This window comes from Dama dama, chromosome 33 (assembly GCF_033118175.1).
Source record: "Dama dama isolate Ldn47 chromosome 33, ASM3311817v1, whole genome shotgun sequence".
Classification (NCBI taxonomy): Eukaryota; Metazoa; Chordata; class Mammalia; order Artiodactyla; family Cervidae; genus Dama; species Dama dama.
This window is the reverse complement of record NC_083713.1, coordinates 39,613,565-39,635,459: the sequence shown is the minus strand read 5'-3', so window position 1 is coordinate 39,635,459 and position 21,895 is coordinate 39,613,565. Positions and strand designations below refer to the sequence as shown.

Here is a 21,895-nt window from a genome sequence, read left to right as displayed (position 1 = left end):
GGAATTGCGTTATTGAAGTGCCATATAGAGCACAATGTTTAATGACCAAGTGGGTCCCTGTCTCTGCTTCCCCCACCTCCCAGGCAACCCTGACTCTCTCTCCTGGCTCCCTCATGACTGACCTTTCTCCACTAGCTGCTGCCCGGGGGCTGTTTTTAACAAGGCAGGTTTCATGAACTGCAAAATACTTTTAGCCACAGATACTTCTTTTTTAAAATTAACTTATTTATTTTACTTGGAGGCTTATTACTTTACAATATAGCCACAGATACTTTTACACAACTCCTTTTACATGATGAGAACCGTGCGAGGCAAAGGGAGTTTTGTGTGTGTGCAGTCAGAAGGTAATGGAAGTACCACTAACCTGTGTGTGTGTGTGAGTTTGGTTAGTTTTTCCCCAGTGTGTTTCCGTATCTATAAAGTAGTGTTGATGGTTCTCAGCCTTTCCCTGGCTTCTCACATGTTATGGTGATCATGTATGTGTCTTAACATGATTTGAAAGTGCTTTGGAGGTGGTACAGCCCTGTTCATGAGTAGGTCTGGGTAAATGTGCTGTTACTTCTGAGGAAGATGACCCACTGTCCCTGCCTCAAGGGAGTTTTCAGGTTACATGGAGAGTTAGAGGTAGTATCACAAGTGAGTAAATGAGCAAACCTAATTTAATACTAACTTACAAGGCACAGCCTAACCTCGTAGCTTGATAAACCATAACGCCTAATAAGTCACTCGTTTTACAGAATCCTGCCTATTTGCAGAGTGACTGAGACCCAGCCTGAGTGATGATGAAAGTGAAGTGAAAGTGGCAAGACTTAATTGACGAACACTGGCATCTATACTGGGCTTCGCTGGTGGCTCAGATGGTAAAGAATCCGCCTGCAATACAGGAGAACTGGATTCAATCCCTGGGTCAGGAAGATCCCCTGGAGAAGAACGTGGCAACCCACTCCAGTATTCTTGCCTGGAGAGTTCCACGGACGGAGGAGCCTGGCGACCATGGGGTCACACAGAGTTGGACTCAACTGAGTAACTAACACTTGCACTTTCTTGGCATCTGTACTAGTTGAAGGAACAAGACGATAGAATTTTTCAGTTGTTAAGGGACTTTTCAAGATTATCCAGGCTCTGGAAAATGTCAAACAGCCCTTATTTTTCAGAGTATTTTATTTTAATCATCATATTTAGGATATTGCCCTGTGTGGTCAACTTGAGGGTGACTGTGTTAACTTAATCAGGAGTATACTCCTGTTAGCCTGGAAGAATAGGTATTTTTGAGTAGCAGGTCATTTGTTTTAAGACCTGCTTTCCCTTTCTTGGAGGCTGTGGGTTTGTCCTATTTGTTGTGCTTCTTAGGTTGGATGGGGAAACTGGAGCCTTTGTCTGCCCCTCCTGGATCTATTTCAGTGCTTCATCATATCTGAACCAAGATGAAAGTTCACTGCCTGGGCTTCCAGCTAGTAGCCTGACCTGGGATCCCCGGGAAGAAGGTTGTGAAGTGGGGCAGTCTTAGTGGAGCATCTTTGTGGGAGGGGCCTGGCTTCAGAGGGTCTCACCTGCCTGCCTTTCACCAGGGCTGAAGGTGGACGCTGGAATGCATCTCTTAGGTGAACTTCATAAGGGCAGTGGGAGGGTCTTCTACTTACAAACATAAATTTATGTAATATTCTCCTTTTGAAATTGCAGCCCCATCTAGGACCTTTCTTCCCAGCAGCAGCAGGGGACCTTTCTCCTCCTCGCCTCCCCCCACCCCCCCGCACTTCCCTCCCTCTCCCTGACCTGAATGATGCCGCTTGTCAGGGCCTGGGAACTTGTGGCTGAGCTGACAGAACTGGGTCTTCAGCCTGTCCCTGCAGTGCACAAGCCCTGACCAGACTGCCCCTGCCTGGCTGCTGCTGGGGCCCCTGAAGTCCTGCTTCCAGTGCTGTCATTTGTAACATGGAGTGAGGAGTCCCTGTTCCCACTGCTTGAGGTCTGAGATAGAGGTTTGATTCAGAAGTGCATGGCACTCAGGGAGAGCGAATGAAGAAGAACGTCACTTGGACCTTGTTTTTCACCTTAAGAATATGATCCCTCAGATAAAACAACCACAGCCTAAAAACCAGATCAGTCACCCCCACCCTGGAACTGTAACTTAGATGTTGGGGTTGTCTTGGAACCTGGCTAATTACAACATGCCTTCAGGAAAAGCATTTTGAGTCCTGAGCATTGGACTGCAAAATGAAAGTTTGTGACACAATCATAGCTTATTAAGAGATTATCATTAGTAACTAATGACGATTGAGGCAATAATCTCATTAATAAATTAAGGTAATCCTATGAAACCCTTAGCACAATCCCTGATATACAGTAACCTTCAGTAGATACTCGCTACTGTTATTACTAGCACCACCTGCATTTTTAGGATGGAAAGAGTCATACTTAACAAACGGATGCTCATATGAATGGCCCATTTAAAAAACACGCACAATGAAGACTGATCGATTCCAAACAGATGGAGAAATTGGTAGTAATCCTCCTGCTAGAATACTTGGAAATGTTAGGAGTCCCCTAAAGGTGTGACGGGCCCATCCCAAATCAGCTTACACTTTGGTTAGAGACTCAATGCCAGCTTTCCTGAACCAACAACAGTGAGAGTAAATGTCCTGCCTTCGTAGTTTGAGCTCATCCATTGAATAAGCAAACATTTACTGAGCATTGAGTATGGGCCAGGCCCTGTGCTGTTCAGAAAAGGAAGGGATCAGCTAATGGTAAATCCTCTAAGGAGGCTTCAGCAGATAGGAGGGATTTTTAAACAAGGAGGGAGCAGTGGATGATAAGTCCAGGAGCAAAGACAGTTTTAAAATTGTGATAGGATACCCTGCAGTCACATCACAGGAGGAAATTGTTTTGTCTTTACTTCTAAACCATAAAGAGCATTGTAAAAAGAAAACCCGCTTCGGACCCTTTGATCCCAGATAACAGACTCTGTTGGAGCTAATTCACCAGCCTGCTGATAAAGTGTGTATGTTGATGAAGCAGCTTAATCCAGGCGTCTGGGTCCTGAATACACTCTGACCCAGTATGCTCCCATTGAAGTCTTGCAGTTAAAGGCCTGGGCCGCTGGGATCCCAGTAGAGATCAGAGGACCTGGCCTCTGTTCTCAAGGACACAAGCCAGTGTTGGACCCATGGCGGGACCTGTGTTTGCAAGTGGATCACATGTGACTCGGTATCTTTAAGTGAGAAGTGGCTGTTTGTAGATTTATAGAGTGAATGTTGCCCTTTTTCTCCTTTTTTGCCACGATGCTTTTCCATCCTGGTTTTCTTGGAAGAGGTTAAATATTAATTCTGCCATCAAGTATCCCTTCTCATGCTTATGTATTCCTGTCCCTGGTTTCCTCAAGGTTTCCATCCTAGACTGCTAAAGGATCAAAGTCAAGTCGGCCTCTCTGGATGTCTTGAACAGATGTTATAATGGTTTAATTCTAAGGATTAAATTTCTGTCTGACTTTATCATTGGATTTTGTTTTATAGATTTTCCTCCTACATCTTTCCTGCATTAACCATTGTACTGCCCTGCCCCTTCTCTCTGTGCACAAATGTTATTAATTTGGGAAAAATACTTAAAGGTTCAAAGGAATTTAATGAGATTTGAATTCCTTTGTGAGCAATTCATCTTTGTTAAAAGGCAGGATATATCATTTCCAAATTACATAGATTTACTGTTAGCTCTCAGATGCTCTTAGACAGTTTTTTCATTATCTTCTTATCAGAGTTTTCTTTCCCCTCCCCTGTAGAATGATTTAGCAGTTTATTTCCCCTGATAAGCAACATTTTTCTAACTTACCAAAATACACTGTATGAAACATAGTTTGATAATAATCTGCACAGACCAGAAAACCATTGATCATGGGGATGGTGTGTGTGTGTGTGTGTCTGTGTGTCTGTGTGTGAACTCTCAAGAGCCCCAGCTATTCCTGGCTTCCTTCAAAGTATTTTGGTCTCTCATTTCAGCCACAATTACAAGTTCATCGGAAAATGATGACCGGAGTGGCTCCAGTTTGGAATGGAATAAGGACGGAAGCCTAAGGTTAGGGGTACAGAAGGGAGTGCTCCATGACCGCAGGGCAGATAATTGCTCCCCAGTGGCAGAAGAGGAGCCCCCTGGGCCAGCGGAGAGCGTGCTGCCCAAAGCCGAAGCCTCAGTTGGAGATGGTCCGGTCCCTTATTCTCAGAGCTCCAGCTCGCTAATAATGCCACGGCCCAACTCAGTTGCAGGTAAGGCCACGCCTCTCCCTGGAAGGGTGACCTCGCTGGGTCTGAGGTGCCCACTGCTCACTTTCTTCACGTGGGAATCTAATCCAGACACAAGCCACCCTTGTGATAATGGGTCAGGCACTTACTTTTGCAGGCCTTACTGTACCCATCTGTAAGCATGAGGGTAAACCCATATGTAAACATAAAGCTGCATTTAATGGTCATTAAGTGACCTTTCCCCTCTAGAATTCTTTAAATCTAATACTTAGACTATAAGGCTCTTTGTATATGAGGGAAGAAAGGACCAAAAACTCTATCCTTGTTTTTTTTTTTAATTGTAGGATAATGCTTTACAGAATTTTGTTGTTTTCTGTCAGATTATTTTAAGCCTGAGTTAATGCAGGATTTACAGCTTAATCAAGGGAAATCATTGTTTAGAATGAGTTTGTTAATATCAGCTCAAAGAATTTCTTCTTTCCATTCCTCTGAATTTTCATTACAATTTACTTTTAATTTTTAGTTGGAGGATAACTGCTTTGTAGTGTTGTGTTGGTTTCTGCCGTACAATGTGAATCAGCCATATGTATGTGTATATCCCCTCCCTCTTGAGCCTCCCTTCTACCCACCCCTCAAAAGAATTTCTAATCCAGCTTTCAAGCTAATTTTCTGTAGTTGAGGCTCATCATATAGATGGGAGATCCAGTTTTGTATAATTTGGTTATAAGGGAGCTCACGGTTTAAAACGAGCAGCAGAAAAGCAAGTTCTCCATCAAGGAAATGGAAACAGGCCAGACAGCCACGTCTCAGCAAGATGGGGCAACTGGAGCTGAGAAGAGAGTGTGAAAGGGGTGACTGGTGCTGGCTGACTGGTCAGTGGGTGCTAGTTCACAGTGGGCGGGGAAGGGAACCCTACATCTGAGCTGCTGTGCCTGTTTCAAGGTCCCAAGTCTCTAAACTCGGTGCTCTTCTGTTGAATTTAGAAGAGGAACTTGTTTTGATCATTGTTTGTTACCAATGAGATGCTTCCGATTTCTCCTCTGCCAAGGCCTGGACCCAGGATCTCTCTTCTTTCATCAAAGGGTTTCTTTGTGACTCTGTACTGCTCCTTTGGGATGGGCCAGGCTACTCTGGTTGTCGTTGGGTGTGTTTTACAGTGGAACTCCGAAGTGGCTGATAAATATACGGTCCTAATGGAAGAATTCTGAGACACAACTCTTAATTCACTTTCAAAGGAAGTAAAATGGCCTTGTTCCAGAAGAGGGATTTGGTGTGCCTGCCGGAAGGAAGTACTGAGAGCTTTATGTGTATTGAATGTATTGAATGATGGTTCTTCCAGAAGATAGTGTGTCCTCCCGCCACCATTTCACCATCTACAGCATATGTTGCACCCATGGCATTTTAGACCCTTTTTACCTGGATATGATGAAAGGTTCATTTGTATTATCTCAGGGCTTCATAGCTGTATTGACTTCAACAAAATGGCAGACTTGTATTCAGTTTAATGCAGCTATTTTAAAATTAGGAAACACATTAATAAATTAATTTAACAGTGTTAAAAGGACCCCTTTCAGGTTATGTTTTCTGCTTGATGCTCTTTTATGTGGTTTCCTGCCACATGAAGTGACAGTGGGTGTGAGCTGAGCAGTTCCAGGAGACTGCGGTGATTATAGAACAGGGCTTTCTGATTTCTGCTGTGCTCATTCATTAGCTTCTACAGATGCACTTGAACCAGACCTCCTGTGGAATTGGGAGGGTTTTACCTCTGGGCTTGAGCAGTGACTGCTTAGTCTAATGGGTTTGCTCATTTCTCCCATGTTGCATATTTTATAAACTAAAAGCATATTTTGGAAGGAAGTAGGAAAGTGCCTTACATTATAGTATCTGCTAACAAGCTCGGAGTCTGGTAGATTCTTCATTGCCTACCCTTTTACCCCTGAAGCTGAACTTCCAGTTAGGCAGGAATGGTGGAACTCCCCTGGTGGTCTAGTAGCTAAGACTCTTCACTTCCAATACAGAGAGGCTAGGTTCCATTCCTGGTCAGGAAACTAGATCCCATAAACTACAACTAAGAGTTCTCATGCCAAAAAGATCCCTCATGCTGCAACTTAAGATTCAGTGCAGCCAAATAAATAAAAACTTTTTTAAAGAGGGAATGGCAAGATTTTTCAAGCATCATTGAAAAGAATAGAAGACTCATGTTATAGACTATATGCAGGGCTGTTTGTCTAGGGATTAGAAGGCAGGTTGCTACAAACAGAACAGTAGGCAACACTCCGGGGTGGACTGAAGTAAGGTGGGAAGGACTGTACACTGAAATCTCTTTTGAAACTGTTTGCATGTCAAGATCCATGTAAACACAGAGGAACTGCCGTTTGATAGGAAAGATGTTTTGGTATGTGAAACAGAATAAGGACTACGCAGGGGAAAGAAAGGTGATGCCAGCTTCCCCAAGGGACATAGTTTCCTTGGGGGGTGAGGATATGGAAACAAGTTCCAAAGGCTGCCTGCCTTTACTGTCCCTAAGCCTGTTACAGAGAACTGGAGCTGTTGCTTCATTCTTAATTGTCTCATACAGTGGAATTTTTTGGTCAAAGGTTATAAAAGTAAGCTGGCTAGGTTTGGTGATTGTTTTGCTACACAGAGATTTTCTTTGGCAAAGCATTTGTTGAAGTGGAACTGATTTAGAAAGCTGCAGTCTGATTATTATTGTATATGTCACATCAAAATACATAACACAGACACATTATTCCTTCATTAAAAGCAGAATGAGAAGCCTTTAAAATGATATCTTGAATAATCCAGAAGTTGGATAATTGAGCTCTACCCTTTTGGACTACTGTTTTTTTTTTGTTTTTTCTTTTCTTTTTTTTTTTTTGTCCTTTGAAATACTTTCTAAATGAATCACAGAACACTGTTTAGGAAACTAACAAGCAGAATTACCAGCCAGTTTTCTTGAGACTCTAACTGATAATTGCCTTGGACTTACCTTTGATAGGTTAATCCATGGTGTTTTAATAGATGTTCCCTTTGCTCAGCTTAGACAAGTCTCCCTGTGCTTCTCCATCTACCCATTCCACCCCCACCTCCTTTCCCCACCAAAAACCCCTCTTTCCTGCGGCATCTTAACATGTACTTCTCACCCAGATGTTAGACACAATGCATGTATGCCATGACTGTATAATTAATTTAATTGTAGAGGTATTAGCAGTAGATTTATTGCAGCATGAAATTATTGCTTTCCCTCTGATTCTTCTGGACTCTGAATAGTGTTCGGGCTTTTGAAAGCATGTATTATTTAAATACCAGAAGTGAGCTAATTTTTGTAGCATCTGAGAGTTCCTAGGAGTGTGTGAAAGGACAGCGTGTTGTCGGCTTGGGTGTCACCTGGGCGTGGGACTGAACACCTGCAGCGTCACTGCTGCTCCTCTTTCATCACTCTCAGTGGCTGTGATGACACTTTGGAAAGTGGAGGGAGCCAGCAGGTGGTGGTTTGCAGCCCTGATGAGCAGTGGTCCTTTTCGAAGCAACGTGTTCATGTTTAGCATAGACCTCTGGAGTTGCTGGGCCTCTCTGTTCCCTACTTTGGAACTGAAACTGTAGTCACTGAATATCTGCAAAGAGGTATTTGAAACCTCCTATCTCCTGCCTCTGTGTCAGACTTGGGCTTTTTTGCAATCCTTTCTTTGAAGTGCTCTTTACAGTCTCTTCTTCTTAAACCTTCAGTTGTCAAAAAATTCTGAACTGAATGTCATGTTTTAAGGCGTCAGGATAAGAAGGTAAGTGGGAAGCCTTTGGAGGCTACAGGTGTCTCTGTGCCCTCTGGGGTTGAGGCAGCAGGTCAGACAATCTGGGCTGTTCCAGCTCTGCTCCGAACTAGCTTGTGGCCAGAATGTAGCTGGGGTTACTCCTTCTGTCTCAGCCTTCAACATGTAGGTGTGTGCACAATGAGGTGTGCTGAAGAGGGGTCATTTGCAGAGTCCCAAGTCAGAGTCCCAGGTCCCAGGTAGGAGCCTGGAAATACATTCTAAGCAGTATTACTATAGGGAGTCAGGGTGATGGGTGTGGTCCTGCTGGCCATCTAGGAAGTTTCCCATGCCCTGATTGTGAAGGACCTGGAGAGAAGCTAGATGTTGCCTTGGATTCCTATACCTTAGGCTCACTTGGAAGTCCTGCATAGGGAATTAGCTGTATCTTTCTAAGAGGAAAGATTTGTGTGGAGTATTGACATACTGTGTGTGTGCAGCATGTGTGAACAGGCTGTGGATACGCACCGAAGAAGCGTCAGTGTGTGCTGCCGTAGAGCCGAGCTGTCTGATGTTTCTCCGTGGCCTGGGACATTGAGCAGGGCATGTGGTCAGTTGGCCTCTGGAGACGGCGGCAGAGTGGATGCACTGTCTCAGGCCATGAGCCACCCACGTGCCTGCTGAATGGAGGAGTGAGAGGAGGTGGTGCCAAAAGTGAGGAAGAAAAGGACCGAGGCCTTAGGAGGGGAAGTAGGAAGGGCCCAGATCAGGCAGATGGTGCTGGTCGGTGGTCGGCTGCTGCATCCGAGCCCATAGGGTTTTCAGCAAGCAGATGGCCCAGCTTGACTTCTGTCCTTCGAAATTTTGTCACACTGATGATTTCACCAGTCTTAGAAGCCTTAGCCCTGGAAAAAGGAACTCCCTCTCCCCCATCATTCCCCCTCAAGTGATGTCTGTATCCCTGTAAGATAATCATATGTCTAGGATCATCATTATTTTTTTAATGGACTCTTTAACCCCCAAACCAGATTGGGTTTGTTTTTATTTAGATTTTTTTCATTGTGACCTAGAATATATATATATATATATATATAAATAGGAGAAGCTTCCTTTTTTAAGATGGAAGCATGAACTGTGTATTTGCTTTAACAATTTGCTAAGACGTAACAAAATTATTTTGTACTGATTATTTTTATAATTCACCTTATGTGTGCTTGAATAGATCCTTAAAACTTTTTAACAGGTAACTATGTGCCATGACTCTTATTTGATCAGAGGAAAATGTGATTACTTATTTTTAGAATTAAAAAAGTACATAAACATAATATAGTATAATATATAATCTATAATGTATACATAAAAATTTGAAGCTTTTCTGATAAAGTCCACTTGGTTACTTTTACTGCTAAGAGCTGACTTTTAGGGTTCTGAGCCCTGAGGAATTGTTCATGCAGAATCTGCTTACCTAGTTAGCAAAGCTGGAATTCTAGTGACGGTGGAAGACTCTCTCGAGCTACAGAGATGCCAAGGCACTGTGCTGTGTTTGCAGTCAGTACTGAAGCTTTACTGAGTTGCACTTGATTTAGGTTTCTTCATAAAAATTTTTGGTGAGGGCTGTCTCTTTCCTGGAGTAACGGAGATTCTGGCAACCGTATCAACATGACTTTGGCTTAAGAATGAGGAGCTCTTGGTTTTTTCCACTTCTCAATTAACAGCACTGACAGAAAAATTAATGGGGGCAGGCAAACAAAACCAAAGTCAGTCTGAAGTAAATTTTGTTGAAAGCCTGAAATGAATGGCTCTGTTATTTATAATTTTTCGTAGTTTGGGTATGATATTAAACTCAACTTTGAAAAGACTAAACTTCAGTTTAATATTACAGCAACAAGCTCAACCAAATTGGAAGACCTGAGTTATTTGGACGGACAGAGAAATGCTCCCCTTCGGACATCAATTAGGTTACCGTGGCACAATACGGCTGGAGGTAGGGCACAGGAAGTTAAAGGTATTTATCTTTGTGTCTGCCGCGACTGTGGCTGTGATGAGCTCGTTCACTAAACATGGAAAGTCTGTGGTAACCAGCATTCAAGCCAGCCGTTTTTAAAACATGAAATGAAGTGTATGTGTGCAAGAAGTTTGTATCTCTATGGTGTCCTAGGAAACCATCCTTAACAGTTTTGGAGCCTCCTCTTATGTTATGTAATTAACTTGCTTCTGGAGTTGAAAAATTATTCTGCAGTATGTTGTTTTGAAGTGAGTGGTCGTTTAACACTCAGGGATTGTTTAACACTCACTAGAATTTTTGGTCACCAACAAAGAATCAGCTTTGTTACAGTTTCTTAGGCTCTGTGGGCCACCTCCTGCTTCTGGCTGAAGTGCACAATTGAGTAGCCAAAAATCTCATAATAAGGATCAAAGTACCACCACACACCGATAAGAGCTGGGACACTGTCTTTAGGGGAAATGCGTTTCTGTTTTTTCCTATAGAAGTGGAAGAAACATGTCTTAAGTACTATTTCAGATAAACTGATGAGACATGATTTGGCCCCTTCATCACTTTCTCTAACTCTCTGTGTATCTATCTTGAGTCATGCAAATAACTTAGAAGCATGAAAGGGCTAGAGTCATTTTAATAGGATCCTTTGTAAGACCAATAAGGTATGATAAATGAGGTATTAGGAAGTGTTATAAGAACCATGCTGGAAGTACTTGCAGACCCCTTGTATTGTAAAACCATACAATCGATGATAAACTGAGTTTTTTAGCGTATAAAATTATGACATTCTTCTAAAATAATTATCTTTTTTTTTTTTCCTAAGCACGATTTGCTCCCTACAAGCCACAAGACATTTTGTTGAAACCATTATTGTTTGAAGTACCGAGCATAACCACAGACTCTGTGTTTGTGGGAAGGGATTGGCTCTTTCACCAGATAGAGGAAAACTTGAGGAACACAGAACTGACGGAAAACAGAGGCGCGGTGGTTGTTGGAAACGTGGGCTTTGGAAAGACGGCCATCATTTCTAAGTTGGTGGCACTGAGCTGCCATGGAAGCCGCATGAGGCAGATCGCTTCCAACAGCCCCAGCTCATCACCGAAAAGTATGTCCGTGTTTAACTGCTGGTCCAGTTTATTGCATGAATGTAAGAAAGGTGGAGGGAATTGCTGTCTGGATAGACATAAATTTCCCAGTTTTCCTCATGTTCCAGCTGATGTGTCAGGTTTGTGCTCACGTGCTGGAGAATTCTCTGTCTTTCACAGTCTTCTGTAGGTATGACCTGGGGTGAGGTCAGGCCTCCCTCATGTTCTCCCAGCTGTCAGGCCTGTCACCCTCCTGATGGGGGCAGTGAGGCCTGATCAGGTGCTCTGAGGAATTCAGGGTCCTAAAATTCGGGATTAGTCTTCTGGCAGAACAAGCCAGAAGGAATCTGTGCAGAATTCTTTGGCATCCTGTTTTTCACAGCCTTCGTCTTCTATGCTGAACTTAGCAAAATTATAAAAACTAACTTCAAATGGGAAGGAGTGGCAAATTTGACAACCCATTGCTTATTTTATGTGTAATAAAACAAAGTGTTTCTAACAGGGTGAACAAGAACAGGGAACCAGGAAAGATTTTTTTTTTTTAACCAAAAATAATAAAGGAAGCCAGGAACAGCGGTTCTCCTGGGAGGGCACCTGGGTAATGGGAGACAGGGCTGAGAGGGAGCTGTATTCCCATTTGGGCCTTTGCATTTGATACCATGTTCACTCATTAGCTGTTAAAACACTCTCTGGGTCCAACCAAGAAGTATGTTCAGCATCACACACTATCCTTGTAAATAATGAAACTGGTCTCTTCACTGCAGCTTCAGATTCCTCCCAGGATGTTCCTTTCACTCCACTGCTTTCACCAAGTTCTTCTACAAGTGGTACTGGTGCGGCTAAATCCTCCCCAGTGTCTGGGTCTGATGCTCCTGAGAACCAGAGATCACGAGAGGATGCCGTGAAATACCTGGCTTCCAAGGTAACCTGTTCCTGCTCTATGGGAGCCTTCCAGAGAGAGAGATTTGCTAGTGTGGCTTTTTAGAAATGAATTTAAAAAGGGATCTTGAAACGGAGACAAGAGTTGCTTAATTCGAAAATATAACTTTTGATAAAGTTGTGATAGAGTACTTCAAATAAAAGGTACTCATGAAAGTTAATATCTTAGGACACTGGCAGTGGTGTCATTGATGTCATTAAATGATGAAGTGAAAGAGTTCCTCAGAGCCGCCATGGTTATCATTGCACTCACCACAAATCCATCCTTATAAGCACATGCTCTCCTTCATTTTTCATTTGGTATAAAAGCAGGAGATTGGGAGCCTTTACCATGCCCCAGGCCTTCTCCCCCACCCCCACTCTGTTGCTAGGGCCCTTGGTTAGAAGTGTCTTTCTGTCAGAGGTTTCTTGTGATGTTGTAAAGAGACTTGGCTGACTTCCCTTCCTAAGACCTGATCATCAAGGTCCTTCTGAAATTTTCAGTCTGCTCAACATCCAGCACAGGTTCATAAGCTGCCCTCCTGCATGGCAGCAGTTACCACTCTCATTTCTCGTGAGCCGCTTGGGTCTCCCAGGGCAGAAGGGGCGTGAGCTGGTGATGCTGGAGAACCGCCACAAGTGGACAGTGGTGAGAAGCATTTGTGAGGAACCCCCTTGGGTGAGGTTGGTGCAGGGGAGCTGAAACGAATGTTCCCCAGCCCTAGATCCCTGCTTCTTGCTTCTGCTTTCCCGATGAAGGCTATTCCTCACCCAGCCTGGGCAGTCCCAATGCCCTGACCACTGATTTGGGGCAGTCCTCTGGCCATGAACGGGTGATCTGAGATGAGGGATATGGTGCAGACTTCACAGCCACCCTGTGACAGTGGTTTTTAAAACCAGTTTGGGACCCACAAGAAGAAATACATGTTATACTAAACATCTGGTGTTCACACACATCATCACACACACAACTGAAGCAAAAACATTATATACTTATTCTTACATCTATAAAGTTCACTGTATTAAATTAAAAAAAAAGGCTTTATGGCTCCAAATTGATTTCATGCCCCTCTCTTGGATTGCTAGACTTCCTTTTATCAAACACCATGCTAGGTGGACTGTGGTGCTGGCTCACTGGTAGTTTGCACAAGCTCACAGGTCCCCTTGCTTTGCTGCTAAGCTCTGTCCAGTTGAGAAGGGAAGAGCAGTCCTCTTCCCTCTGAGTGTCCATGATGCGTGCTCATTCGCTTCAGTCGTGTCCGACTCTTTGCGATCCCATGGACTGTAGCCCACCAGGCTGCTCTGTCTGTGGATTCTCCAAGCAAGAATACTAGAGTGGCTTGCCATTTCCTTCTCCAGTGTCCATGATAGATGTAATAAAAAACAGAAGTCACGTGGGTTCCAAATTGGCCACACCTATCTTGCCACCTACTTTGTAAGAGTCTGTAGACCTGGAATCAGACTCCAGATCTTCCATTGACTGTCTGTCACCCTGGCAGGGCATTAACCTGTGTGTCTACTGCCCTCAGCTCTGATCCATAGCCAGTGGTTCTTATCCTGCTTCTGCAGGGCTTGTAGGGCTGAGTGGGACAGCAGTGACACAGACCCCTCTGAAAAACATAGAGCACTTTACATGAATGTGTTTTGACCTTTTTCACCTTCCTTACCTTGTACTTAGGGCCTCCCTGGTGATAAAGAACCCTCCTGCCAAAGCAGGAGACACAGGTTCAATCCGTGGGTCAGAAATGTCTGCTGGAGAAAGGCAATGGCAACCCACTTCAGTATTCTTGCCTGGGAAGTCTCATGGACAGAGGAGCCTGGTGGGCTACCATCCATGGGGGTCGCAAGAGAGTCAGACACGACTTAGCGACTAAACAACCACCACCACCACCAGCTTGTATTTACATTCATTCTCATGGGGAAAGTCGCATATTTTTCATTTGTCTGCAGTATGTATGCCTCACACTCTCAAGACAGAGCCACATCTGGCACTTTCCTTGGGGGTCTCTCTAATGAATAGCCTGCTGCCACTTCAAGTCCATCCCAACAAAAAGAATCCTCTCAGCGCTTGGGCAGGAGCCTCCCTTCTATGTGTCCCTTCACACGACCGGCAGGATTTGGGTAGTGTCTGCTGTTGAACTTCTCCGTGGTGTCCCTGGAAGTGTGGGGAGGAGGCTGAGGGCCTGAGCCAGGCTGCCTTGCCCTCTTGCCAGCAAGAGGAAGCGGCAGTGACTTGACAGCCTGGCTTTCGTTGCCACCAATTTTGTTTGCTTTTTGGATGCCGGAAATGAGTTTCCCAAGGAGATGCTGCTCTTTTTGAAAACAGACATGTAGTGATTGTGATACTAGTGGGTATCAAGAATATCCAGATGGCTCAAAATTGTTTTAAGCCAGGGTAGAATTTACCTTTCCTGAATAACTTTTATTCATTTATATTCGAGACAGAGGGAGTAACTTGTGGCGATCTTAGGGGCAGTCAAGAGAGATTTGTGGCTACAACTTAAAGTCTGCCTAGAGTTCAGCAAGCTTTAGCATTCCTTCCAAAGTGGAGGAATTGCTGAATCCATTAAGCTAAATGATGACTCAGTCCTGGGGAATAGAAGGAACGTGTCTTGTTAGAGAATGGGAGGACTGCATCCCATCGGAGAGCGTGGAAGGAGCCGTGCGGAGAGGATGGGGCAATGCTGACGGCTCTGCTTCCCCGCAGGTCGTGGCCTACCACTACTGCCAGGCCGACAACACTTACACATGCCTGGTGCCCGAGTTCGTGCACAGCGTCGCGGCCCTGCTCTGCCGCTCCCACCAGCTGGCCGCCTACCGGGACCTGCTGATTCGGGAGCCGCAGCTGCAGAGCATGCTCAGCCTCAGGTCCTGTGTGCAGGACCCGGTGGCCGCCTTCAAGAGGGGCGTGCTGGAGCCGCTCACAAGCCTGAGAAACGGTACCTCCCAGCGGCCGGCCATGTCCTCCCGCTCCCCGAGATGGTCCTCAGAATGGGGGTGGGGGTCTGCCCGGCCGTGGGGGAGGGAGCGAAGTGGGCACAGGGCGGATGTTGGGGGGGGGCATGTCTTCTCCCCTTCCTCAGAATCCTCTGTCCAGGGCCCTACCTTGTCCCCCTCCAAATAGTGTCTTATGAGTGGAACACCTCCAGTAAGAATTGACTCCCCAGTTGAACATTTCCAAAGTAGCTAATTTGTAACCAGAGGTTATTTAGATGACTGGCTCCCTAGAAACTGCTGCCTGCATATTTTGCACTCCTCAGTAGCGAGGGAGTACATTGGGAGTATGTTGATTGTTTGGGGAATTTGCCAGCGTGTTTTTCCAGGGGCCTCTGTTCCCTGGTGGCTCAGATGCTAAATCTGCTTGCAATGCAGGAGACCTGGGTTCGATTCCTGGGTTGGGAAGATCTCCTGGAGAAGGGAATGGCAGCCCACTCAAGTACTCTTGCCTGGAAAATCCCATGGACAGAGGAACCTGCCGGGCTACAGTGCACAGGGTCACAAAGAGTTGGACATGACTGGACGGGCACGCTTTCACTGTTCAGTTGAAGCTAAAATCATTTCTTGAGGTGGCCATTTGGGTTTTTTTGCCCTTGACCGTCTCAGTAGGGGCATTAGTGATATTCTGGGCCTTTGTCTGTTCATCCTTCCTGCCCCTTGCTCCTTACCTTTTGAGCTAGTCTACCTGCCTCCATAGCACTCCTGCCATTTGGTGCCAGGGAGAGGGGAGGGAAGCAGATACACCATCACTGCTGCTCATTGCCGGGCAGGAAACTGGCACCAATGAATAGAAAGCTAGGTTCAGGCTTGGAGGTTTCTCTGTAGCAGAGTTCTCGCCTCCACTGGCTGTGTGCCTTCGGTGGGATACTCTGACCTTCCAGGGTCCTCTTGCCTTCCCAGAATCCATCAAGGGAGCTCTGTGGGGCGGGGTGGGGGGACAGGACCTAGAGTCTTTTGCAGGTTTCATCTCAGTGTGTGCTGGTTATCTTTGCTGTCACTCACCCCAGTGACAGGAGTTTTTGAAGAGCTAACTGTAATCATACACGTGGGTGAGATCCTGCTAATGTGTGTGATGCAGTATGTTTCTGATGCAGTATGTTTCTGAAAACTGTTTGGTGGGAATTGATCTTCTTTTGGCTCTGCACTCTGGTTTTCATTACAAATTTAATAGAAAATATGCTTCTGTGAAAACCACTTCTTCTGCCATATGTAAACCTTTTTAGTTTTCCCTAACACTTTAAATTGTGCATTAAAATACACTGGGTGGTGCTATCTTATAGAAATGTGTAATTTCTTAATTTAAGAAAAATCATTTTATCTTTTAGAGCAGAAAATTCCTGAAGAAGAATACATTATTTTGATAGATGGCTTAAATGAAGCTGAGTTTCATAAACCTGATTATGGAGATACGCTTTCTTCATTTATTACCAAGATTATTTCTAAATTCCCTGCTTGGTTGAAGTTGATTGTGACTGTAAGAGCAAATTTCCAGGTAAAAAAAGAATTCTAAGTCTCTTTCCAAGACCCTGTGCCCAATTTTGCAATTTTTATAATTATAATTTTAGGTTAGCATTAACAACTTAAACTGTTGTAAATCATTTTGCTGCTGAATTGAAAACTGTATTAGAACTTTGAAATATTAGTGCACAGAGCCCTAAACAGGCAAAGCTCTAACCTTTTTACCCCCGAGGCAGATTTATCAGGGTGTCAGGTAAGTTCCCTAATTTCATTAAGCTATAGTGGTGCTTCCAAAATGGAAATGTCTCACCCCAGTTCATCGCAACTCAGTTTGGGGGACTGTTTTAGGTGCCTGGCCAATAAGTCTACTAGGGTTTCAAGTTATTCTTGCCGGTAGTTATTTGTATGAGTTTGCAGTGAATTTTTTTTTTTTTTTTAATGAAGAGGTAAGGGAGAGATAAAGGAGGAAGATTTTTAAGGCCAATTCTGAAAAATGGTTCAGTTTTTCATAAAACTTAAACATGAGATAATACTTGCAGCAAAATGAAGAGTGTATGTGTTTTTTAAAAATTCTATTCCTCATCTGTCCCTTCATTTGAACTCTGTAATTATATCTTAACAACCATTGCCTCCTTCCATCTACCCCTATCCGTTTTTAGTAAAGATGCGCGACATGGATTTTTATTTTTTTCCCTTTTAGGATGATATTTATTTTAAAATAGCATTTGGGTTCTTCTTTTCCTCTTTAAAAGGAGAATGGGACCTCATGTGCACTTGGTGTTTGTTTTTATAGACATTTGATTCATACACTTTTCAGTCACTTTTCCAGAGTGAGCAGAGTTTGGCAGTCAGCAGCTCGGGAGCAGGAATCCTGTGTTCTGCGTTTGAGCTGTGTTGAATTTTCAGAGTCTCAGTTAGCATCCATGTACAGGGGTGTAACTGTCCTCAGCCTGCCGCCTACAGCTGTCACATTCAGTGAGGACATGTTACAGAAATGACAGTGGGACGCTTAAACAAAAAAAGGGACAAAATTCACCTCAGCTGTTAGGTGTCATCCCACAGGTGCTTACCTGTGGGATGGAAAAGGGACAGGGTGTTCTGTGTCTACCTGTTGGTCCCACAGGTATATTTGACTTTGAGAAAGTGAATGACTCCATGCAGTTAAGATTTGTGCACCTCTGTGTGTCACACTTCAATTTAAAAGTTTACAAAAAAAACAAACTAACAACAACAAATAGTGGGCTATATGAAAGTCTGACAGCTTCACTATAGCAGACCCCGGGGCCCAGCCTGGGGGCAGTTTCAGAGGACCTGGTTGGGTATCTTGACGCACACTGAAGAATGACTCTGATCGCAGTGTCCAGCCATGGTCTTAGATGCACAGTGTTGGTTTGTGTCTGTCCTTGTTGTATCACTGGCTGCACAGTGTAAAGATTATGGGTATCAGGTTACCTGGGAGTCTCCGTGCCCCATTGCTGGTGCAGCCAGGTTGTCACTGCCAGCTCAAGGCTCTTCCATCTCACTTGGCTCCGCATCCTCGGATAAGAGCCTCAGGAAAGCCTTTTCTGATTTGATCTCGCATCAGACATTTCTTTCACATAAGCTTTTTATCTTCAATTTATCCTATTACACGTTTTAAGATAAAACAATGAGTCCCTGTAATCCATGAAAATCCTCCTTGAAAGAAAACTCGGGGATCTGGTTTGAAGTGCAGCTGACATGAAAAAGAAATCTCCGTGGAGTGACACGGTGGGTCCTGTTGCCTTGCAGGAAATCGTCAGCGACCTGCCGTTTGTCAAGCTGTCCTTGGATGACTTTCCAGACAATAAAGACATCCACAGCGACCTGCACGCCTACGTCCAGCACAGGGTCCACAGCAGCCAGGACATCCTCAGCAACATCTCGCTGAACGGCAAGGCCGATGCCGCCCTCATTGGCAAAGTGAGCAGCCATCTGGTTCTGCGGAGCCTCGGCTCCTACCTGTACCTCAAGCTCACCTTGGACCTCTTCCAAAGGGGACACCTGGTCATCAAGAGCGCCAGCTACAAGGTGGTGCCTGTGTCTTTGTCTGAGCTTTACCTGCTACAGTGCAACATGAAGTTCATGACCCAGTCTGCTTTCGAGAGAGCGCTTCCCATTTTAAACGTGGCCCTGGCATCCCTCCACCCCATGACAGATGAGCAGATCTTCCAGGCGATCAATGCCGGCCACATCCAAGGGGAGCAGGGCTGGGAGGACTTCCAGCAGAGGATGGATGCCCTCTCCTGCTTCCTCATCAAGCGGCGAGACAAAACCCGCATGTTCTGTCACCCGTCCTTCAGGGAGTGGCTTGTGTGGAGAGCAGATGGCGAGAACACAGCCTTCCTATGTGAGCCCAGGTATGACGGGGCTGCTTACCCAGCAGCTTTGTGCAGGAAGCCTGATGCCTGGCTGGCGAAGGGATCACAAACATGATTCACGGTCTTTTGCAGAAAGACAACACAGCATGAATGATACAGTGAAAATCGCTCAGTCCTGTCCAGCTCTTTGTGACCATATGAACTGTAGCCCGCCAGGCTTCTCTGTCCATGGGATTCTCCAGGCAAGAATACTGGAGTGGGTTGCCAATCCCTTTTCCAGGGAATCTTCCCGACCCAGGGATTGAACCTGGGTCTCCTGAGTTGCAGGCAGATTCTTTACCGCCTGAACCACCCGGGAAACCCTCAAACAAAAACTTCCTTCCCTTTTTTTTTTTTAAACTTTTTATTTTGTATTGGGATACAGTCAGTTAACCAGCTTCCCAGGTGGCGCTGTTGGTAAAGAATCTGCCTGCCAATGCAGGAGACATGGGTTCGATCCCTGGGTTGGGAAGATCCCCTGGAAGAGAATTAACTCACTCCAGTATTCTTGCCTGGAGAATTCCGTGGACAGAGGAGACTGGTGGGCTACAGTCCATGGGGTCATAAAGAGTCAAACACGACTGAGCACATAACCAATTAGCAGTTGTCGTGGTCATTTCGGGTGAACAGGGGAGGGACCCAGCCTTATATATACATGTATCCATTCTCCCCAAACCTCCCTCCCATTGAGGCTGCCACATCACATTGAGTAGAGTTTCATGTGAAAGCTTCCCTCCTTTAATTGCTAGTATTGTAGGACTCCTCTGTATATCTGGACGAAGGAGAAGCTGGGCGGTTCCCGGGCGGTGTTTCTTTGTGATTCTCTTCTAGGTCCCTGTCCCCTCTCTCAGGGGCATGAGCAGGAGAGTGTGGGACCAGCTGCAGGGAACAGCTGGCTCCCCTCAAGCCTGTTCACAGCTCCGTTCCTTGACGGGGGTGGAAATCTGCAGACTCTCTCTCAATGCCATTCTGCCACCTCTTGAGTTTGTGGCGTCTCGTCCCAGGGATCTGATGCATCTGTGGCCCCAGAGGGGAATGCAGCCATCACTTCTAGCCACCTCATTTTGTACTTGTGTCCTGCAAGGATAGCAGATTGGGATTTGGGGTCGGGAGGAATCAGGTTCAGAGATCAGGTGCCTCATTTGCCGTGGGGCAGCTGCATCCGAGGAGTCAGAGGTCCACTGAGGCTTTGCAGCAAGGCTGAGCCAGGACACAGCTCTCCCCACTGTCCAGGGGAGGAGGTAGGTGGGAAGCCTGCCCACCCTGCAGTGTGGTGTTAGTCAGGGTGAGAGACTGAGGAATTTGAAGCGCAAATGCCCTTAGATAAGGGTGGGTTCACGTCCAGCATCATTGCTCCTGCCTTCTCTGATTCGGAATTGCTCCAGGCCCTGTGTAAGAGGTCTGACAAGCCTCTCAGCTGTCTCCTTTGGGCTGCCCTGGATGTTTAATCCGATGCTAAGGCCCAGAAATGAAATGAATAAACACTTGTGAGCCATATACTCCCTTTCTTCCATGAATTTTTTTTTAATTTATTGACTTTTAACTGGAGGATAATTGCTTTACAATACTGTGTTTATTTCTGCCATACATTAACATGAATCAGCCCCAGGTATACATATGTCCCTTCCCTCTTGAACCTCCCTCCCACCTCCCACCCCACCCCTCTAGGTTGTCCCAGCGCCTCCTGTGTCACACAGTAAATTCCCACTGGTTACCTATTTTACATATGGTAATATATGTTTCTTCCATGAATATTGACTTACCATTGACTCTCTTAATCTAGCTGCTCTTTTATGTTGTAAATAGGGTGTTTTCTTAGGTGACACTGGGCTAAGAGTTTATTGTCTTTTGAAAGTGCTTTGGGACAATAAACTAACTCCCAGGTTATTTAGCCAGTCAGTAAAAACTAGGTGACAGATGTTCTATGATACATTTAGCCAAGTCAGACCATTTTATAGGAAGATAGTAAAGTGGAGAGGAGCCTAGCTAACATGAGGTAGATGGGCCTGGCTTGGCCTGTGGGCAGAGTCGAGCAGAAGGAGGTGCTGTATATGGATGACATTGAGGTGTTAAGCTTCAGAAACTAGCGATGGCATTGCTCTTAGAGCAGGTCAAAAAGGCAGAGGCACGAGGCTGGCTTTGCTAGGAAGGAGCTGCTTTGGATTTTAGCAGTGTGAACTCATGGGGTTAGTGGTGGGGTTCCAAGGCAGGTGGGGTCTAACAATTGGAAGAGAGGTTGGAGTTAAAGATTTGGCATCGTTGATGGAGAGGCAATGGTGGGACATGATGAGGAAGTGCAGTTGGGGGAGAGGGAATGTTGGACTTCTGGGACAAGGAGAAGGATTTCTGGGAAGGTGAAGGAAGTAGGCGCTGCTGAGAAGTGAAGGAAGGTGAGGATTCAGAGGAAGCCATTGGCTTTTCGTTGCGGGAGGAGGGTCCTAGATCTCCAGCAGATTCCTTCCATTGGGTTGTGAGGGGTGAAAGAGGAGAGCCAGCATCCTGGCATGGAAAGTAAAAGGGTGGGGAGGTTTGGGGTTGAGGGTGGGGGAAGAGTTTTGGTTTATGTTTTAAACAACACAAGGGATTGGGATGTTGTTGGAAGCATCCTTGAGACAGCATGTTCATGGAAACACACTCCGTGAAGGGGGAGAAATTGGAAACTCGAGGGAATGGGGTCAGCGAGTCTCCTCTTTGCCTCTGCAGCATCCATTCACGACACCATTCTAGCTTGATTTTGTCTTGTTTAGTGTCTCCAGTCCAGTTGCTGAGAGCTCCTCAGGGCAAGGACCTCATGTTGTTCCCCATGAGATCCCCAGTATCAAACAAGGTGCTGGTTCTAGGAGGATGTTAATGCACAAATGACTGGATAAGTCCGGTTATGCTGAGGAAGAGCACAGGGGCTCAAATATTACGTAGACTGTGGTCACACTCTCCTCAGTCATTATCACCTATTTGGGCACATCGTTTATCTGTACAGGCCTCTGTTTCCCCCAAGCAAACCAATTTGGAATCGTGATACTTCATGATTCACAGGGTCAAACAAGTTAATAAAATAACTTAGTTACTCTTTCTGCATCTGGCATGTGGT

General features: G+C 45.3%; 1 protein-coding gene across 10 annotated transcripts in view; it reads left to right on the top strand.

Moving 5' to 3' along the window:
* Window positions 1-21,895, top strand: part of TANC1 (tetratricopeptide repeat, ankyrin repeat and coiled-coil containing 1) — a 245,557-nt gene that overhangs the window by 179,304 nt on the left and 44,358 nt on the right. For 5 of the 10 annotated variants that reach the window (XM_061135350.1, XM_061135354.1, XM_061135351.1 and 2 more), the window contains 7 exons: window positions 3,990-4,253; window positions 9,858-9,980; window positions 10,795-11,076; window positions 11,821-11,978; window positions 14,682-14,913; window positions 16,297-16,463; window positions 18,200-18,807. In XM_061135350.1, the coding sequence (XP_060991333.1) occupies window positions 3,990-4,253; window positions 9,858-9,980; window positions 10,795-11,076; window positions 11,821-11,978; window positions 14,682-14,913; window positions 16,297-16,463; window positions 18,200-18,807 (1,834 nt within the window). The remainder of the gene's footprint in view (window positions 1-3,989; window positions 4,254-9,857; window positions 9,981-10,794; window positions 11,077-11,820; window positions 11,979-14,681; window positions 14,914-16,296; window positions 16,464-18,199; window positions 18,808-21,895) is intronic. The other 5 variants (XM_061135353.1, XM_061135352.1, XM_061135357.1 and 2 more) reach the window with 3 other exon arrangements.